Below are 21,375 nucleotides of genomic sequence, written 5' to 3'. Positions count from 1 at the left end.
TTCCCATTCTTCACTTCTAGTTTTAAACTAAACCATTTTGATTTTTCAATGAATCATATACATTAAAAAAGATATTACATATTAAAAGATAGTGTACATTAAAATATTTTACGTTCAAGACCACGTAAATTATTAATATGAATTGTGTGTCTTTAGAATTGCAGGTAATGTAGTATTTCACTGGGAATTTGACAAGTAAGCACAATTTTGAAGTTGAAATAACACAGACTTATGGCTTGTACAGAAACGAAAACAAAAAACATGGCATACTGAGCTCATGGTATAACATATTTATATGTTATCACTAAAAACAGTTTCTCTATGGGAGAAATGAATGGGATTTTGACTCTTCTGTTCTATAGAAGTCTAAATTTAAGAGAGTGAGTGGAAGAAAGCATAAAAAACAAGGACATTCAAGAATATGAACATATGTCAAGCAGTAGGGTAATAGTGATATGGTGACTTAATTTTCACAGGCACAGCTCAGAGGAAGGAAAGTGGCTGGCCTTACTAAAATAAGGCCTGTTTTCTGTTTTTCATATCTGTACACGCAGCGCTGAGAGAGCGGGACAGGGCTCTTGCACTCTTATCACCAGCTTAACACATGTTTGGAAGGAAAATCTTGCTGTGGTTGATCTGATTTGACTTTGTGGTTTGCATGTGATCAGCGACTGCAGTCCGTCTTTTATTTAAGGTTGCTAATCTGTATTAATGAATGCTAAAGCCCCTGATAATGCCACAAAGCACATGAAATCCTCCAGAGACCCCCGCGGGGGAGTCTAGCCAGCATTAGCCGAGGTATTTGCATCGAATCGCCTGAAGTGTGCTGGACTTGTCAGGATCTTGCATCACACCTCAGTACTGTAACTGTGACTTGCAAATAAGGGTGAATCATTCTGAAAGCCTGTGGGGTGTGTGAAAGCATTTTGTGGTAATTCAGAACAAGCACAGGCAGTGCTAAAAGATATTAAGGTGAAGAGCCCTGAGAATACATAGTCTTGTATGTTAATTCATGCATGCTTGCAGACGTGGATGCCTTTGCTATATTTGTGGAGTTTAAATGTCAGGAGGTAGTCAAACTCGTCTCGTGAACTTGGGTCAGAGTTGCTTGGTGAAGTGGAAGGGCATTTGGTTTGCATTTGGAAGTGCATGAGGTTTCTTTTTGGAACTTTTTGACTTTTAGTTGACTTCTAGAGTTTTTCAAACCACTTTTAGATTCAGCTCAGTTTCGAATGTGAGTGATAAAGTGACAGAGTTGCACATTTTTAGACATTGTTCGGTTATGGATTGTATATGAATAAACATTTCTGAGTAAATTATTATCGTTATTTACTCACCCTAATGATGATTCAAACCTGTATGCTTTTATTTCTTTGTTTTTCAGATTATGATGATTATTAGTGAACTTGCAATACTGTTAAAAAGTCTGGGATCAATAAGATATTTTTTTTAAGGAAATTAAAGGATTAGTTCACTTTCAGATTAAAATTTCCTGATAATTTATTCACCCCCATGTCATCCAAGATGTTCATGTCTTTCTTTCTTCAGTCGAAAAGAAAGGTTTTTGATGAAAACATTACAGGATTTTTCTCCATATAGTTGACTTCAATGGAGCCCAAACGGTTGAAGGTCAAAATTAGAGTTTCAGTGCAGCTTCAAAGGGCTCTAGACTAGGGCTGCACAAATTATCGCAAATTATCGCACGCGATTTGGCAAAAGCTGCGATTATTTCATGCGTAGCTTGTCAGAGTTGTACGGCTCTGTGATCAGTAGTAAATGCCTCTCCATCTGAAAGCCAGAGGGTGCTCTCGGGCAGAAACTGCAAGTATGCCTTGCTGCCGAAGTAGAACACGCGTCATTCCAGGAAATCCTATACAATCGCTGTAGCTGAATAAACAGAAGATTGAAATGTTTTGATTGATTAAACATGATTAATAAACACACGACTGCCATATTCTGTGTAAGAAGCCACTTCATCTGACAGAAGGATGCTCAACTGTTGTTATGAAGTGAGTTTGGAGTAAAACATAATATTAAATGTTTTCTTTTGTTGGACAAGATGTTAATAAATGCTTCTCATGTCTGGAAAGATGTTTGACGCGTGTTGTTTTTTCAAATGCACATTATAAGCGATTCAAACTTTCAGATGTTTTCAGATGGATTAGCATTTGGAGCCATAATTCATTGACAAGCCACGCATTAAAAAATAATTGCAGCTATGCGATTTCATAATCGCACTAAGACAAATCGTTTAAGCACGCTTTCAATGGGTTTTTTAAAATCGTACAATTAATCGTGCTGCCCTACTCTAGACGATCCCAGACGAGGAATACGTGTCTTATCTAGAGAAACCATTGCTCATTTTCTTAAAAAAAATAAAATAAATAAGTTTTAACCATAAATGCTCATCTTGAACTAGCTCTCTTCTTCTTCTCTATTAGAATTCCTGCAGTGTAGACGCTGCTAAGTGTATTACTGCCCTCCACAGGTCAAAGTTTGAACTAATTGTTATATACTTGCACTAGCATATTGTATATGACAATTTAGTTCAAACTTTGACCTGTGGAGGGCAGTAATACACTTAGCAGTGTCTACACTGCTGGAATTCAAATAGAGAAGAAGAAGAGAGCTAGTTCAAGATGGGCATTTATGGTTAAAACATATATAATTTTTTATAAAAAAATGAGCGATGGTTTCTCTAGATAAGACCCTTATTCATCATCTGGTATCGTTTAAAGCCCTTTGAAGCTGCACTGAAACTGTAATTTTGACCTTCAACAGTTTGGAGGCCATTGAAGTTGGACTATTCTATAAGGAGAATAGTCCTGGAATGTTTTCATCAAAAACCTTAATTTCTTTTCGACTGAAGAAAGAAAGACATGAACATCTTGGATTACATGGGGGTGAGTAAATTATCAGGAAATTTTAATTAGAAAGTGAACTAATCCTTTAACTTTTTTTGCAGCGACACATTAAATTGTGTAAAAGTGAGGGTAAAGACATTTATAATGCTACAATAATTTATACTTAAAATAAATGCTGTTTTCAAACTTTCTATTTATCAAAGAATCCTAAAAAAATCATCACAGTTCCCACAAAAACATTAAGCGGCACAACTGTTTCCAACATTAATAATAACAATAAAAAGAAGAAGAAGAAAAAAATAATGTTGCTTAAGTGCCATATCATCATATTAGAATGATTTCTGAAGAAAATTGAAGACTAGACTAATGATGCTGAAAATTCAGCTTTTCCATCACAGGAATGAAACAAGTTTTAAAATGTATTAAAATAGACATCAAATTCCTCTTGTAATAATATTTGACAATTAGGGTTGTCAAAAGTACCTACTTCAATACCAAGTTGGTACTGATATTTAAAAAATGTGATGATTCTAGCATTTTGAGCACTGTTGAGCAGATTCTTAAACGCCTCTGATTGGCCATTGTGTTCACTTGCTCAATAGATATGTCTGTAATTGGCTACAATGATCAACGCTTCAAAAACATGTTTTAAATAGACTGAGAGCTTACACCGAAACACACGGGAACATTTGAAAGCAGGCGTCTATCAGCAGATATATTAGGGATCCGCTGATAGACGCCTGCTTTCAAAGATGGAATTATAACATTTAGTACTGACTTAGTACAGAAGTCGGTACTTTGGACAACCCTATTAACAATATTAAAGTTATTACTGTATTTTTGATCAAATAAATGCAGCCTTGTTGAGCTCAAGACTTATTTTAAAAACCTTTAAAAAAAACCTTACCAACCCCAGTTGTTTGAATGGTAGTGTATATTTTGATCTGTTCCTCACACAAAGCTAGATACTTAATAGTTTATTCTGTTAGTATATGCATATGCATATTCTAATATACTGTTGGATACACGTCCATATTTTCTTTAACATTTTTTGCACATTTCTATATGTTTTAATGTATTTTTCTGGTTATATTTCAGGGTAGAAATTTGTTCCAGTTTCTTCCTTCCACTAGGGATGATATAACTGATAAATTTGTTTATTTGTTCTGTATCTGCACAGTTTTGCTGCAGATCGTTTGAGACAGGCCATCCTCCAGCCTTGAATCCAGCATGACGGAGGTCCAGGCCACGGTGGAGTTCTCTGTGGAGCTCCACAAGTTCTATAATGTGGATCTCTTCCAAAGAGGGTAAGAACATGTTCCAATACCTTTCTGTTCCACTAAAGATCTTATTCTGTAGAAAGTGTCATTCCAGGTTAGGTAGCACACACAGATAAAATATTTTCAAGGATGATCTTGGTTGGAAGCCATGACTAAAACAACAAAGGAATAGCGAAGGATTGCACAAGAAAACATTTTCCTAGTATGATGATGTTGTATCAGGCACCTGCTCCTTATCAAGATGGATTTTTTACTTTAGAAAGTTTGTCTAGGTGGGGGAATGATGGCATTTATTTACATTTAAAATGATGTTATCTTTGGAAGGAATTCAAAACTGAATGATATTCAAAAGCACGAACCCCTATTGGATTTTCTCATGTTTTTCTTCCACAAGTTTTCTGTTCTGGAATTTTTGGCGTTAATCAAGTTAAATTTATTTGCAATTTATTTAATTTTGAGCCTAATTGGTAAACCCTGGTTTGTTCTTGACGCAGAAACCTGCAGCCTGCAACTCTTATCTCCATTTAGACATTCCATATGAGATCATCTTTACTGATATTAATAACAAGCAATGCTCTCTTACAGTGCTGTACAGTCTCCATCATTCCTGCCTCTGCTTGCCGGCACGAGTCTCAGCTTCTCCATCTATACGTGCACCAGCTTTTCTTAGAATTCATAATTTAGGAGTCTCCTCACAACTATTTCTGTTCTGGCACGTCACAAGTGTCTGCTTGTACAACTATGCTTAATGTTGCAGACTGATTCTCCATGAGTTGGCTTGCATAGAGGGGCACTTCAAAATACCTTTTTTTTTTCTCAGTCAGGTCCCAAAATGTACACTTGTCAATTGCCAGATGAATGGAGTAAATACTATATTTAGAGTTACTTGCGGTTTGCTGGTAACCTGATTAGTAACTGCAATGTTATATGTTTTAAATTGCAGTGTAAATGTGTGGTCACTGTTCACATTTACTGTTGCTCTGCAAACAATTCAATTCAGTAGGGATCCATGTAATTGGGAGCAAGTTCATGTGATGTGAGTTTGAGAGCTTCTGCTTGAACAGGCAGATTTTGTTAAGTTTGAAATTGACTTCTATGTGAGAGGTGCTTCATGCATCACTACACTATTGACAACGGATCTTTTTTGACAGCATAATTTCACAGAATTGTCATTAATGTGACCACACCTTAAAGGGTTAGTTCACTCAACAATGAAAATTCAGTCATCATTTACTCATCTGAGAGATTTCTGTCCCTCCATTGACAGTCCACACTTTGACGCTTCAAAAAGTTCATAAAGAGATCTTAATGAACCTAATGAATTGAGCGGTTTAATCCAGATTTTCTGAAGAGACAATCGCTTTTTATGATAGACAGATTTAATTTAGGCTTTTATTCACATATTTGTGGTCTGAAAAAACAAAAGTCTTGTAGGTTTGTAATGACATGAGGGTGAGGAAATGATGACAGAATTTTAATTTTTGGGTGAACTAATTCTTAAAATGCACAGTTTGAGGTTTCAGTCATATCTGTAGCACAAATGGTGCAGGATGCAAAGTTTCATACTTTGGGTTAGCAATTTAAACAATGCTAAGTATGAGCAAACCCCACTAACGCATAATGTAGATCATAGATATAGACAAGCTGAATGCATTTACATATTTAATATGAGGAAGAGAGTTTTATTAGCAGAGAATCTAAGAATACAATTGAGGTTAACAAGTTTTGATGTATGTGTCAAAAACCTGAAATGACCCAAATTCAGTACAGATCATTTCTGAACACGCCATACCTAGAATTATCCTAAGTATGGAAACGTGGGCATTTCAACACACAAGATCCTAATGTAATGTAATCTCTAGAGCCCATTGTTCTCTATGAAAAGCCATAGTTTTATTCAGAACAGGTAAGGGTAAAGTTACAAGTGCAGCCCACATTTCAAAACCAGTCGCTAGATATAACTAGGGGTGGGCGGTATGAGTATGATATTGGCCTTTACTAGCATATAAAGTTATTTTTGCTAGATATCAAAAGTAAAAATGTTATTTGTTCTAAAATATATGTAGTTAAAGAGATGTTGTAAGTAGTGTTGGGGGTAACCCATTATAAGTAATGTTAGTTACGTAATCAGATTACTTTTTTCAAAACTAGTAAAGTAGGACATTACTTTTAAGTTTAAAAGAAAATGTCGGTTACTTTTTCAAATAAGTCACACAAGTTACTTTGTTCTCCCATTTAATAACTGACACCTATCCTGTCTCCATATTAAGAAAAATTACACTGTACAGATATGATTTTGCATTTCCTTCAGCCTGAGGCAGTCTTTACATTTGCCAAAAGTAGAACTTTAAAAAAAAACAAACAAGCAAGCCCAGCCCAAATGATAAAAAAAGCTAATGTAATGGATTACTTTCCATAAAAAGTAATTAAGTAATTCAATTAGTTACTTTCTAGGGAGTAGTGTAATATTGTAATGCATTACTTTTAAAAGTAACTTTCCCCAACACTAGTTGTAAGGTTAGGCAACTTCACACTTTTTATGTCGCAGTGTAAACATCTAAAGGGGTAGTTTTCAAATGAAAAGGAAGAAACGCTGTGTTATCGGCAGTGCTAATAGGGTTGTTTGGTGTCAACACAGCAGTTTGCAACCTCAGGCTAACATTCCACATCTGCTGACATTGTCGCCTTGGGGCTAACTAAAACAGAGAGCCATTGGGTTTGCTCAGCTGTGCGACAGGAAGCTTGACGCAACCCTCATTCTACTCTTCAGCTCCTGTAAGGGGACTGGTTGTTTGTTCCTGTTCCCAGATCCGCGTTCCGGCCAGCCTGTCGACTAAGTATTCTTACCCATCTCCTTACTCCCCCATAAGTGCCTCCGTGTGCTTTTGATGTCATGATATTCTCGTCAGAAGGATAATTGCAGCTCTATTTTGGTGGCCTAAACTTCCTCTTTCATTGCAAATGCATGGGAGGATGGGGCACAGGATATAAACAGAGCTGTGTGGATACAGCCATGTGCTGGAGCTCTCTGATCAGATCAGTGTGTCCGGTTTATTCAGCCGAGCTCTGAGTAGAAATGAAGAACTAAGAGGACATGAGACTTCTCTTTGGAGGTCACAGTGGCTTCTTCCTTTTTAAGAACCGCGTTAAGAAGAAAAGCTGACTGGTTTCTTTTTCTTTTCTTTTTTTTTTTAAAAGAGAAATGATCCATTTTCAAGAGGCTTGGTTGTATTAATGGTTTTTAAACTGCATTTTTCTGCTGAATACTGTATTAAAACATTCTGACAGCGTTTCCTGCATTGCTGAATCTGCAGTGGAATGGCAAAAGAAATGAGGCTTTACCCGAGCTGTATTGAATTTGTAGACTGATTCATTGTGGTAAGAGAGAAATACAGGCACTAATTCAATAATAATAATAATAAATTAGATGGAAAACTCCTTCAAATGTTATGATCTTATGAGCAGAGTTCTTTTAGTCTGAGTTTTTACTATTAATTTATGTCTAGTATGCTTTTTGTTATGTTTACATACAATATACACTCAAAAGTTTGGGGTCGTTAAGATTTTTAAATGTTTTTTTTTTTTATTCTCATCAGTGCTGCATTTATTTGTTTAAAAATACAGTAAAAACAGTATTATTGTGAAAGATTATTACGGTTTAAAATAACTGATTTCTATTTGAATATATTTTAAAACTTATTTTATTCCTGTGATGGCAAAGCTGAATTTTCAGCATCATTACTCCAGTTCTCAGTGTCACATGATCCTTCAGAAATCATTCTTATATGCTCATTTGGTGCTCAAGTAACATTTCTTATTATTATTAATGTTAAATAGTTGTGCTGCTTAATATTTTTGTGGAAACCATGATTTCAGGATTCTTGAATGAATAGAAAGTACAAAAGAGAGGGTTTGTACCATCGTGAAAACCTGGAAAAGTCATTGAATTTTAAAATGGCAATTTCCAGACCTGGAAAAGTTTTAGAAAAATAAATAAACCAAGAATGTTTAGTAGGTCATGAATATTTGCCTCAAAAGTCATGGAAACTTATTGGCAAAAATGTGTATGAAGATGAACCATAAAAAAGAACAGCATTTTTTTAAATAGAAATTTTTGTAACATTATAAATGTCTGTACTGTCACTTTTGATCAGTTTAATGCATCCTTGCTGAATAAAAGTGTATATATAATAAAACCTCAACCTGAACTTTTGAACGGTAGTGTATCTAAACATATCTAAAAAATAAGTGAAATTGGACTAATTTTTTAGATTCTTATCCATGGCTTTACATATACAGAAAGTTTTGCTCTGAGTAAGCTCTTAAGTGTAGCAATATAGTGTTCATGCCTCATTTGCTGGTGGTTAAGTGATGGTTAACATGGTTTTGTGTCAGGTGAACTGCAGAGTTCTGTATGACTGTACATCTTTTCTGGCTCTTGTCTGCTGAATAGAGGCTTTTCTTACATCGGCTGTTCTCTGTAAGGAAAAAAAAGGGTCGTTTAGATAGCGACGCAGTTCATAATTATTGTGTTTGTTTTTAGAGATGCAGAAAAAAGGCATACATTTTTTACAACCGCAATGTCTGCGGCTTTTTATTTTTTGAATACTTGATGAAAACTGTTGTTTTCCTGTATTGACAGGTTCTATCAGATCCGAGCCGGTGTGAAAGTGCCGCCACGGATCCCGCAGAGGGTGGAAGCCAGTCTGCTGCATCCCATAGGTAAAAACACTCATATACTTCAAATGAACATGCCACATTCAGTGCAGTGGATGTTGGTATGGTTGATAATCAAGTAAACGCGAGATGCCGTGTTTATTTTTCAACAAAGTAAGTGTTTAAGCTTCATAAAATGTTGTTTGTGAAACTACGTTTTAAATGAGCTGTTTTATATTCTTTATTAATCAAAGAGGAACGTTAAGTGGGCTTGAAACTATGATGCTAGCTGTTTTATAATGTAATTTAAAGTTCCTGTAAAGCCAAGTATGTGTTCTGAGTTTGTCACATCACAGAAAAATGTGTTATTAACCACCCAGCCAAATTTGAATGATTAAAAAAATCACCAAGTAAATGAAATAAGTTATCAAAATCGTAAAAAAAATAAGCCGTACTCTCTGCTCTCAAACGCTAGGGGCGTGTCTGCTGTCGGCTCTGAAACCACACCCACTCGCGAAAGCTGCCGTCTCAACTTGCTTGTCTAATGAGTCAAACATACTGATGAATATAAACAAAAGAATCACGTTAGAGGGTTGCAAAATTTAGTAGTTACTGTGGACTACCTACTAATTATAACATAAGCACACAAGGCAACTTAGACTCATTGGTGGTCACGTACTGATGTCGGCGCCGCGAGACGGGAGGATGAAGGCTGGGACAGGAGAGACTCTGTTCGGCCCCATATCATCGGTTATCGGTGGGAGATAGTCTGTTCAGCCCCATTCACCAATCACAGCGGATTATCAGTGAATCCCAGTTGTCTTTGATGAAAGTTTGTAAAACTATCCGGTGTAAAATTATCACTGCAGAGACTAAATTAATCCACCCCTTCTTCATTTCATCGTTTTTAGGAAATTTAAATAAGGAGACCGACCAAGCTGTTTTTTATATTATCACAACCAGGTAATAACCAGGTAATGTAGGCTGTATTACTAACGGTAATGACACTTGAGATTGAGCGGGCGAGCCGCTGTAGCGTTAGGGGCGACCACATGCTCGGTGGCTCTAGTGCATCATCGACGGTTATATAGTGTTAGGGACGGGGCCATGCTCTGCGGCTCCAGTGCGTCATCGAGCCCCAGTTTTAACTCCGCCCAAAAAATCCTGAACACAGAATTGGTGAAAAACTGTTAAACGCTCTTACATCACACTTCAGTACTACGTAGTTCACAGTCTTTGTAATGTGTTTCAGCAATACATTTGTAACATTTATAATGTGTTTAGAAACAATTCTCAGAATTTACTTTACAGGGACTTTAAGTTGTATTGTATGTTTCTGGATTGATGATCCCTGATACCTTATCGTGTTTTGCCAGTAAATCCAATGCCTTGTGATTTCAACTATTTTAAAACCAGTTGGAACCGCATTGACTTTCTCAACAACACTGATGCTGATGACAAAACGATAGCAGGCTTTTCAGTTGACAAGTTTGTTTACTGTAGTAGCACTAACTGAAACCATGGGATTGTGGCAGAAATGTGGGATATATTCATATCAAATTTTATTAAATTACTAATGTAGACATTAAAGGAGTAATGTAATATAATTGCAGTATTTTATTTTATTTTTTTTGTTATTATTATTAAGCTATAGCGGTTTTTGTGCATTTGTATTTATACTAATTGATTTTAGACTTCTGTTTTTCATAACAAATACCATAGAAACCATATAGCCTAGTTACATTTTACCATGGTAGTGAGTAGTGGTTAAACGGATCGTTGTTGATCCGTGATCCGTACGGACCAAGCCCCACGGTTCGGCACACATGTGATTCACGGATCAATTGTAAGTTTAACCTCAATAGAGTGAAAGGTTATCATTTGCACGTGTTTTGTCTTGCTAGTTACACATTAAAGGGATAGTTCACCCAAAAATGAAAATTTGATGTTTATCTGCTTACCCCCAGCGCATCCAAGATGTAGGTGACTTTGTTTCTTCAGTAGAACACAAATGATGATTATTAACTGCAACCGTTGCCGTCTGTCAGTCAAATAATGGTAGTGGATGGGAACTTCTACTATAAGAGTAAATAAAACTTGCATAGACAAGTCCAAATTAAACCCTGCGGCTCGTGACGACACATTGATGTCCTAAGACACGAAACGATCGGTTTGTGCGAGAAACCGAACAGTATTTATATCATTTTTTTACCTCTAAAACACCACTATGTCCAACTGCGTTCAGCACTCGTTAGTAAGGTCTGATCGCGCTCTGACAGCGGCAGTTATGTCTCGCTCTCATTGAAGTATATGCGCGAGACATCACTGCCGCTATCGGAGCGCGATCAGACATCACTAAGCGAATGCTGAACGCAGTTGGACATAGTGGTGTAAAAAAATGATATAAATACTGTTCGGTTTCTCAGACAAACCAATTGTTTCGTGTCTTAGGACATCAATGTGTCGTCACGAGCCGCAGGGTTTAATTTGGACTTGTCTATGCAAGTTTTATTTACTGTTATAGTAGAAGTTCCCATCCACTCACATTATTTGACTGACAGACGGCAACGGTTGGAGTTAAAAATCATCATTTGTGTTCTACTGAAGAAACAAAGTCACCTACATCTTGGATGCGCTGGGGGTAAGCAGATAAACATAAAATTTTCATTTTTGGGTGAACTATCCCTTTAAAAGGATATAAAACCATTTCAGTGCTAGAAGAGGCAAAAGAGGATTTAATTCGGTATCGCACACCCAGACGCGCATACATATAAGGCTCGCACGCACACAGAGAGCGGCGCGTTTCAGTTTCAAATCCCTCGCGAACTCCAAATTGGTTCCTCTTTCGCGTCTTCAATGCTCTTGGATGGACAAATATACGCATTATGTCAGTCAAAATACCCCTCTTGGCAAGTATTCTCGTAAACGCATTCGGTTATGTCTTAATTGAACGAGGTGAAAATTCGGATGTGTATCTTTTGGATATGAGTGTGCATGGGGTCTTACTCTTAAAGTGACAGCAACTTAAAAATACCTGCTGTTGTCTGTCATGTAAATTTAACAACAAAACACAGCTTTAACAAAGAATAATCTATATTAAATTTATACAGTGAACAGTGTCATTATACATTTATTGCATTTCTGTACACGAAAATTAACACTACAGTTAGACCTTATACTTTATTTGTAACTTTATGTTGTATTTATCTATGCTCGTAATTGGTGTACAGTATTTGTTCTTTTTACAGTCTTGTTCACTTGCCTTTAATAATGTATTAGTTAGGCTTGTAGTTTCTGCTGTGGTATCGGAGTAGTTAAAGTGGGCTAAGTAATGAATGCAAAGCACAATTTTTTTTTTGTGCTGATCCGAAAAATGATCCGATTCGTGACTTAATAACCGTGATATGATCCGAACCGTGAGTTTTGTGATCCGTTGAACCACTAGTAGTGAGGTGCAATGTGTGGTTCTACCTGGTTAACATGATCCAAATACTATGGAAGACCAAATTTTACTCTTTACAAATGAGGTTATTACAATTTTACAGATGGTTGTTTTGTTAATGAACACAAATTTACATCTGCATCCCAACTCAAGCTACTGTCAAAAGAGCAATTTTAAAGGGCATATTGCAGGTTAGAGCTTCAGTGATTCAATGTATAGAAAAATAATGTAGGAACTAGATTTTCTTTAAAATACACGTAGAAATACGCTACTTAAGCTTCTGGAGTCGTTTTTTTTGTGAGAAGATGTTACTTCCACATCTGAAAAATGCCAAATCGGAAGCGACGTAACGGGAGGGACGCTGAGGAAATTGTAAATGTTTATTCATACTCGTATAACAGACCACAGCCATACAATTAGCCTGCTATGTGGTCAAGAGAGCAGGGACAGGCCAGGATTAGACAGAACAATGGTCAGAGGAGACAAATTGAGCTGTGGTGTGAGGAGAACCAGTGGAGAACAGGGCAGAGACCGGTGTTAGCTTATAGATTTACACATTAGCTAACGATATGCAACACTGTGCTCAGATCGCAATATTGTACAGATTATTATCATGTATAAAGCAACAGCAAAACTAGTATTGGTCATCTAGGAGTAACGTTATTGATTACTAATAAACTTTGATCAGGTGTATGTCACACTTGTTAAGATCCGTCCACACTAACGTTACGTGATATAGCGGTTTCTCATCACAACTGATTTGGTAGTTAGCAAATGTAAAAAAATTCACGTTTTCATCGAGCTGCATCTCTGACGGATCCGTGATCATGTCTCCCGCCGGCGGACGAACATAATGTTACTGTATGTGTTTCATGTTATCCTTTATTCATTAATTCTGTGTTATGAGTTTATGTTATGAGTGCCGATCACTGATAGTGTGAGGATGCATATGATCAATGTTCCCTCTAATTTTTTTTCTCGCTGGGCAAAACTTTTCTCTGTTGAGCGCACATTTTGGCCACCTGAGCAAAAACATACTTTATATCAGACCTGTACAATGAACGTAAACACACACAAAAAAATGGTTTTATCATGCAACTGTAACATTTAACTTTAATGTGCCGTTTCTGTTTTATTTGACCCTTGATGTAACTTAAGTGATATATTAAATAATATGTTTGAAAACAAGCAGTTTAGTCACTAAATTAAGCACATTTTAGGTTACTTGAGATTTTTTCACATTGCTGTATTAACTGTACCAGTCTTTACCAAGAAATTCTATTAAAAAATAATTTCTGTCCTCCTGCAGGACAGTTCAATTCTTTATAATAATATAATATGAGCAGTTACAGTGATGGTTTGGAACAACCATAATGTGTTTTTGTACAGTCAATTATTAGCAACAGACAGTGTTAAACCATCAAAATTACATGTTTATTGCTTTTGAATTTCCCAGATTTTATATACCAGGAGGTTTCAAGATTTTTCGTGGCAAGGAGCCCTAAACAATCCCCTTGTGAGATCAATTTTTTATTAGGCATATAATATTTAAGTATTTAAACTGATATACAGTATTATATCAGTTTAAATGCTTCTATTTGTTTTAATATATTATAAAGTGAAAACGAACTGAAGCATTTAAACAGATCTGATAGCTAAATATTTTTAAGAAAAGTGAACGTTAGCTCTTTTATAGTTATCTAAACATCCCTGAAACCCACACCACCACCACACGCAAAAATCTATTTAAAGGGGCTCTATGTAAGATTTTTACTTTAATAAAGCATAAAAATACCCTAATATGTTTGCAGATATTTAAGAAACATGCTAAGTTCACCTACTTGTTTCTCAGAAAAACAATGCTACAGCCAGATATTCTACTTTGAAAATGTGCGTTCCGTGTCGGAATGTCTGTTTTTGTTTAGGTCTGTGCGAAACCTCGTTCTGCAGTTTATCCAATAGTATTTCGACATCACAGGTTGCCAGTTGGCGGAAAACACCGCGTATTGCAACCATGGAAACCAGCAAACAAACTGGGTCAGAGAATCAGGCAATAACGTCAGCTGCGCGTTCTCGCTCTCTTCTGAAGTGACACACACCCGCGCGGGCGCCTTCTCTCTCTCTCTCTCGTCTCATTCGCTCCGGTTAAGTAGTGTTTGTATTGCGCATAATTTTAGTAATTCCCGCAGGTTTCGCACGCACACAAAATCGCGCGCACCACTGATCAATATTAGTGAAGCGAACAAGCCACGCTCAGTCTCAAACAGAGACAGAAAGCAAACAGAGTCACAAGTACCAAAAATAAGCGCCTTCCTGCGCTTAAACTGTCAAATACATACAAAAGTATGTCAAAACCAGTGGCACAGGCAGTCTTGGCGAGTACACAGATAAACACTGTCAGTTTTTAATCGTTAAATAGCTAAGAAAGTGAACTCATGTTGTGTGTAACAGTATTGGGTCCGTTGAACACCGTTCATAGATTCTTAAAGGGACAGCAGTCCAATATTCCTGCTGCTGTCTGTCATGTTAATCAAAGAACAAAAGACAAAGAAAATCACTTTCTGCTCTTGACTGAATACGTTGTATAACTTTAATAGTAAGAATTATTTGCAATAAAGACTACAGAAATTAAGGTAACCAATGCAAAATAACACAATGTGTTATTTTACATTTGATTACTTTAATTTCTGTAGTATTTCTTACCTGAATAAAAACCCAGTTAACCCGAAAAACTTAGTTTCATAGCTCTATTTATTCTATTGCATTTATTTGAGCTGTTTATATTTTATTACTGATTTTTACTTGTTTTTTTATAAAGATAAATCAACTCATCAGCTTACAGTGTGCAAGTCTCCTCAGCTTTCATTGTCAATTGCGCTCCCTATTGTTGCTGGCAACCATATGCTGTAAAAGCTGGCAACCAGCGTCTTTGAACGAGGGGGCGGGCCAAAAAATATTTTGAATTTGGACTGCAGTACCTATTTTGAACACTGGGTGTCATTATTACATAGAACCCCTTTAAACTGAGGTATATCACTGATGTATTTTGAGTTTGCAAGCTACAGCTGTGGTGTGATTGTAAATGTCTCAGAGTTTTGTTAGCATTCTGTGCCCATCATCCGTTATTTCCACCACTTTTCATTAAAACATGACGTTTTATTTCACATTTCTTTTCGTTTCGCGTTGCCTCTCTTATTTAGTCCGCAAACATTACAGTATTCTTACCGCGACTGATTTGGCTCAAGGCCAGCCAACTCGCACACGCTCAATCGTTCTCTTTCTATGAAACCTGTAAACCGCATTCACCGGTTCTAACTCTATAGTGACAATAATTCTATAGCGGTTGTCCAGAGCACTGCAATTATTTCTCATTTTCACACGCGCGCAGCTTAGAGGGAACATTGCATATGATATCATGATTATATTTACCTTACCAGCACATAATTCGAACTTTCAAACGTTAATTCAAACGTTTTGTGTGAGTGTGAAACTATGCATTTGTGTACATAATTTGTATTCATCAGTGTTGAAATTGATTCAAGTAAAAACGGTGAAGAAGCATCGCATGTGTAAGTTTATTCATTTAATATCATAATTTACAATAGTATTACAATGCATCATATTACCGGGATGATAATCCTCCGTTCTATAATTAACGCGTCTATCGAAGCAGATGCAGAAGTGAAGTCCCGTCTCTTCACCTGCACAAAACACACCCCGGCACGGAAGATAGCACTGTCTTTTTCTTGTTAGTAAACCTCTGGACTCGATGTCCTGACAAGCTGGAGTTTGTGCAACCTCCACAATCAACATAATTTACCATGAGGATGATAAATAGAATACAAAAACTACCGAAAACACACTGATTCACAACCACTGTTACTGAATATCAACCTACTCTGCACTGAGTCAACACAGAGCCTGGTGAACGACTCCCTCTCGTGACGTAAAATGACGCGACGCTGAAAAAAAAAAAAGAAAAAAAAAAAAGTTTTTTTACAGAGACCGTCACTTTATCTACTAAATTCGTGCCCTTATGTCCTGCAAAACATTTTTAAATCCTGCAGTACCTTTTTTTTTTTTAATGGTATTTTCGTACAAGGTTATATATTCATCTCAAAAAAAATGTTTAACCTGCAATATGCACCTTAAGAAAGAAAACATTTTATAATATGTAAGTGTTTGTCATATTCTGATGGAAAAAAACAACAATTATCTTTCTGGTTTCTACAACTTTCACTCAGGAGCAAAAATCTACCTTTAAATTGGAAAGAAATAAAGATTTGACATTTATTGTGATAATTATCGATATCAGATGAAAATTTTTATCGTGATAACTTTTTTGGCCATATCACCAAGCCCTAGATAAAACTGATCATTTAATTATCTGAAACATTTTTTTTTTTTTATTTAATACAAAATATATATTTAACAAAATGATTTTTACTCTAAAATTGCTATAAATTCAAAGCCATATGTCTAACCAAGTTGTGTTCCAAATTTGAAGTTGATATCACAAAATTTGAAGTTCCTATGAGATTGTTTTTATACTAAAAATAGCCACTTATACTGAATTTTTTTTTTTACGCATTCTGCTGTCACAAATTAATACATTTCTGTCACAATATCACTTCTATCACAAAAGAGCCACCAAATATGGAACCTTCTCTGACCTTTCCGACAATGTGTTTTGTCAAGATTAGAAAAAAAATTGATTATAAAATAGTTTAAATAAATTTTGTAATATGAAACGACACCGCCCGCTAAAAGGTTTTAAAGTACAGTTTCCATTTTAACGCAATGTCCAATTTCAAAACTGTTTTTAAGCTTTCGAATGATACCTAATAATAGGGCTGCATGATATATAGAAATTACCGAAATATCGCAAATGTACATATTGCAACGGCGTGTGATATATGAATGACTTTAATAGGCAAGCCGCCTCTCTGACAGCGTGCGACCCTTCAGTTGTCTTTCGCACATTATTGCACTCAAACGGTCAAATACACACACTGTTATGTCGAAATGCCTGTCTTGGCGAATATTCATGTAAACACAGTTGGTTATGTCTTAAGTGAATGTTATCAGTGGGGAAAGAAGTTGGATGCATGTCAATAGGATCTGTGCATTAGGTCTTGGTGACAGCAGCAGGTTTACTGTATTAGGCTGATATCTGTCAAACAACAAAAGAAAATGAGAAAAATCACTCGCTGAATAACTTGTAAAAGAAAGAATTGAAAGGTTGAAAGAATCCTTGCTTGCACTTTAACAGGCTCTGTGTCTGTTGGAGTGTGTAATGTCTTTCAGCCTGTGGTGAAATGTGATGAGATGCATCATTATCTGTCCAGGGATTTTTTTTTTTTTTTTTTTTTCCTCCGAATTCTTTCCTCATAAAAGTATCAGGGCAGTATGTATGAGTCAGATGTTTATTTTATTTAATTCATTTTTTTTAGCTTTGTGTTTGAAAAGCATGTGTAATGTGGGTTGACATCGATATAGTTTGTTGCAAGATGCTCAAACTCTTATAAAGTTTGAAGTTGATGCCATTGATGTCAAACTTGTATTTGGTTTACTTTATCACTCCATATTTTCATAAGCCAGAAAACAAGATTTTTTTAGACAACAGAATGATTTAAAACTTTAAAAAATAGCAGATTATGGTGTTTTTTTTTTGTTTTGTTTTAATAGGTTCACATGGAAGAGTAGCACATGTGTCTGAGCTTTGTAAAGGCCTTCTAATGTGCGTTTTCTCACAGGTTCAGATCTGGCTTTCCCAGCAACAGTTCAAGATGATGTGGTCTGCAGCAAAACCTTTCAGATCCTTTACAAAAATGAGGAGATTGTTGTCAACGATGTCCTTGTATTCAAAGTGATGATGCTGCTAGATGCAAAGAAGGTGAGCGACTCAAACAACAGCCACATTATTGGTTCAGTGATTAAAATCTACCTCTGTATACATCACAAGTGAAGGTGGTGATGGTATATTTTCCCCTGCAGGTGGAAGAGTCCTTAAATGAAATGGACTTTCAGCTGTCTTTGGACCTGTTCTTCACCGATGGCGACTACTCGTATGTAGACTAATAACTGAATGCTATTTTCAGATTATACTGTTGCTTATATTTAGGGTTAAGGATTTGAACAAAGAAAGAATATTACCTAAAATATATATTGTTTCCCATATAACAGTGTTGGTTTTTATCTGTGTTCAGGCCCGAGGACCCTAGTTCTCTCCAGAGCATCAGCAGTCGCACACTGCGTTTGCACTTTAGCCTCAACAGAGGCATCCACCAGCATGTCAACGTCATGTTTGACTACTTCCACCTGTCTGTCATCTCTGCCACCATCCACGCATCACTGGTGGCCCTGCATCAACCTCTTATCAGGTCAGCAGTACACTGAGAACTGGACCTACAGATGTCAAAATATCTAATATAATTTAAAACATACACTACCATATATATATATATATATATATATATATATATATATATATATATATATATATATATATATATATATATATATATATATATATATATATATATATAATATATGAAGAGTTTGGTTCCAAAACGCGATAAACGGCATTTTCAAAAAATCGAGTTTCCACCAAAATCAGTATTGTATCTGGTCGGCATTGAAAAGTCATTTATTAATTTTGCGCAAAATGCGATATCCGTCGTGTTATTCTGTCATGTTTTCTCCCTTTCTTTCCAAAACGCGACAAACGCCAGTCTCCCTTCTCTGCAGAACGTGATATATCCGCTCAACCGATCACAGCGCTCCATTCCACCCACTGTAAACATTGAAGGCTTTTTTAAAAAGCCGTTTTTAATACCAATGTACTCGGCAAATGTGTTTATTTAACCGTGCGGTGGCGCCAGATACTCTTTAATCGGTAATGACAAATAATTTATAACATTAACAAGATTCATTTTGGGAGCGACGGCTGAATGTATTTTTAGTAAAATGCCTGTATATAAGATAAATATTGGCAAAGTTTAGACTCTGTCTTGTTTATGAATCAACTTACTTTGTTGTGTATTTTCAATTTGAAAAATAACTTTTATATTGATGGATTAATTGCATTTTGAAAAAAAGTGTCATGGATTTATTGCATTTTGGGGAAAAAAATAATCCGTTTTTATAATAAACTTTTTAAAATCAAAATGTAGATTTGAATTTTTTATGTATTTATAACCAAAAGATGCTATGTGAAAGTTTGAAACAGAAAATAGTGGTTTTCATCTTGCCACTTTCTTGGTAAAGAAAACACCTTTTTACTCAAATTAATCAAAATGGAGTTATTGCGTTTTGGAACCAAACTCTTCATATATATATAACACACACACACTTTTTTTTTTTATATATATAAATAGACTGACGTTAATATCCTGGGAAAAACACTTTGAAAAAAGTATATCACAGTTTCCACAGAAATATAAAGCAACACAACTGTTTTTGACATTGAGAATAATAAAATGTTTTGTGAGCGCCAAATCAGCATATTAGAGCCATTTCTGAAGGATCATGTAATACTGAAGACTGGAGTAATGATGCTGAAAATTCAGCTTTGCCATCACAGGAATAAATTACATTATATTGAAATAGAAAACAGAAAAAAATAAATAAATTTTTTTAATTTGTAATATTTCACAATATCACTGTTTTTGCTGTATTTTCTGATCAAATAAATACAGCCTTGGTGAGCATAAAAGACTTCTTTCAAAAACATTAAAACATCTTACTGACCCCACACCTTTGAATTTGAGTGTATTTGTCAAAAGTATTTTTCATTTATTTAAACAAAACATAAAAAATACTTTTAAAAGGTGCACCTTTTGAATATTGTCCCTTTATTATAAATCAGTAGAAATGTGTGTGCTGAATTTAACTGTCAGTGTTTGTCCCGTCAGTTTCCCGCGGCCAGTAAAAAGCACCTGGTTAAATCGTAACGCTCCGGCACAAAGCAAAGACTCTCTCATCCCACCACTGGAATCTGTGGTGTTTGGCACCACCTACGTCAAGCAGCTGTCACCAGATGTAAGAACACAAACACACACGCACACACCGATATCCTTACTCAACTGAAGCATATCAGATATCCTTAATCAACCTCTAATATGCAAGAGAAAAAGAGGCTTTCATGTATTAATTTCACAGGTTTCATTGACTTCAAATGCTCTTTTTTTTTTTTTTTTTTTTTTTTTTTTTTAAGCCGAATGAGAGCAGTGTCTTTCGTTTCAGTCCAATTAGTCAAAAACACTTTGCTGACATTGCATCTGAAAAGTACAGAGGCAGTGATTTTCTCATGATATCAGAGTGAGCTTTAAGGCTGTCCATAAATAGACATCATTATGTAACTAAAAGGCTTGAGCTGTTACTGTGCAGTAAATGAGATGATGTGATTTTTACATCACGGCAAGTCTCTTGAGACCCCAGTCACATTAAGTTGCCATGTAGGTGCCTTGACGGAGCATAGTGAGCTCTAGAGTTCACTAAAACTCAGTTTTATACCTTCATTGAATAGAAAACACATCTCAAACATAATAGATTGTATCTCTAAGGGGAACTGGATTTGATCACAGTGCAAAAACTCTTAATGCTCCTGCTTTTCATACAATGTTCAGTGATGCATCAAGCCCTCTTTCATTATTTGCAGGGCAAATCCTTCCTGGTATCGGATCAGTGCCTACAGCATGCCTTCAGCCTGCACGAGAACATGTGTGCCAGCTTGCTGCGGGCATATCAGGGGCTGTTTTGTTACTTGACCTCCCTGACCAAGAATCTGCCCGCATCCCAGCGGATGGAGCTAGGTATGTAGTCCCATCAGAACTGAAAGAATAAAATGGAAGACCAAAATTATTTATTTTACAACCTTTTTACACTGCACTTCAATCATTGACACTGTAAAAGGCATTTTGGTAACTAATTTACATGTTTTGCTTAAACTTGTTTTAACATTGGAATTAATATTTCAGAAGGGTGTTATTTTAACCACACTTTCATTACTAAACCCAGTTTAACCACTGAGCTTCAGTATGTGTATGTGTGAGCAATATATACTAGGGCTGCACGATATATCGCATGAGATCGTCACACGCATTTCGTCAGTAAAGCCGGTTCCCTGATT

The 21,375-nt window shown here is 36.0% G+C and overlaps 1 protein-coding gene across 2 annotated transcripts in view; it reads left to right on the top strand.

Annotated features, from left to right (window-relative positions):
- fam135a (family with sequence similarity 135 member A) overlaps nucleotides 1–21,375 on the top strand; it is a 32,450-nt gene that overhangs the window by 910 nt on the left and 10,165 nt on the right. For both annotated transcript variants that reach the window (XM_048205742.1, XM_048205741.1), the window contains exons 3-9: nucleotides 4,045–4,171; nucleotides 8,787–8,866; nucleotides 17,999–18,138; nucleotides 18,240–18,310; nucleotides 18,452–18,625; nucleotides 20,159–20,285; nucleotides 20,905–21,058. In XM_048205742.1, the coding sequence (XP_048061699.1) occupies nucleotides 4,095–4,171; nucleotides 8,787–8,866; nucleotides 17,999–18,138; nucleotides 18,240–18,310; nucleotides 18,452–18,625; nucleotides 20,159–20,285; nucleotides 20,905–21,058 (823 nt within the window). In that variant the 5' untranslated portion in view covers nucleotides 4,045–4,094. The remainder of the gene's footprint in view (nucleotides 1–4,044; nucleotides 4,172–8,786; nucleotides 8,867–17,998; nucleotides 18,139–18,239; nucleotides 18,311–18,451; nucleotides 18,626–20,158; nucleotides 20,286–20,904; nucleotides 21,059–21,375) is intronic.

The sequence above is a fragment of the Megalobrama amblycephala genome, linkage group LG10 (genome assembly GCF_018812025.1).
Source record: "Megalobrama amblycephala isolate DHTTF-2021 linkage group LG10, ASM1881202v1, whole genome shotgun sequence".
In the NCBI taxonomy this organism is placed as follows: Eukaryota; Metazoa; Chordata; class Actinopteri; order Cypriniformes; family Xenocyprididae; genus Megalobrama; species Megalobrama amblycephala.
This window is presented reverse-complemented; position numbering and strand designations above follow the sequence as displayed.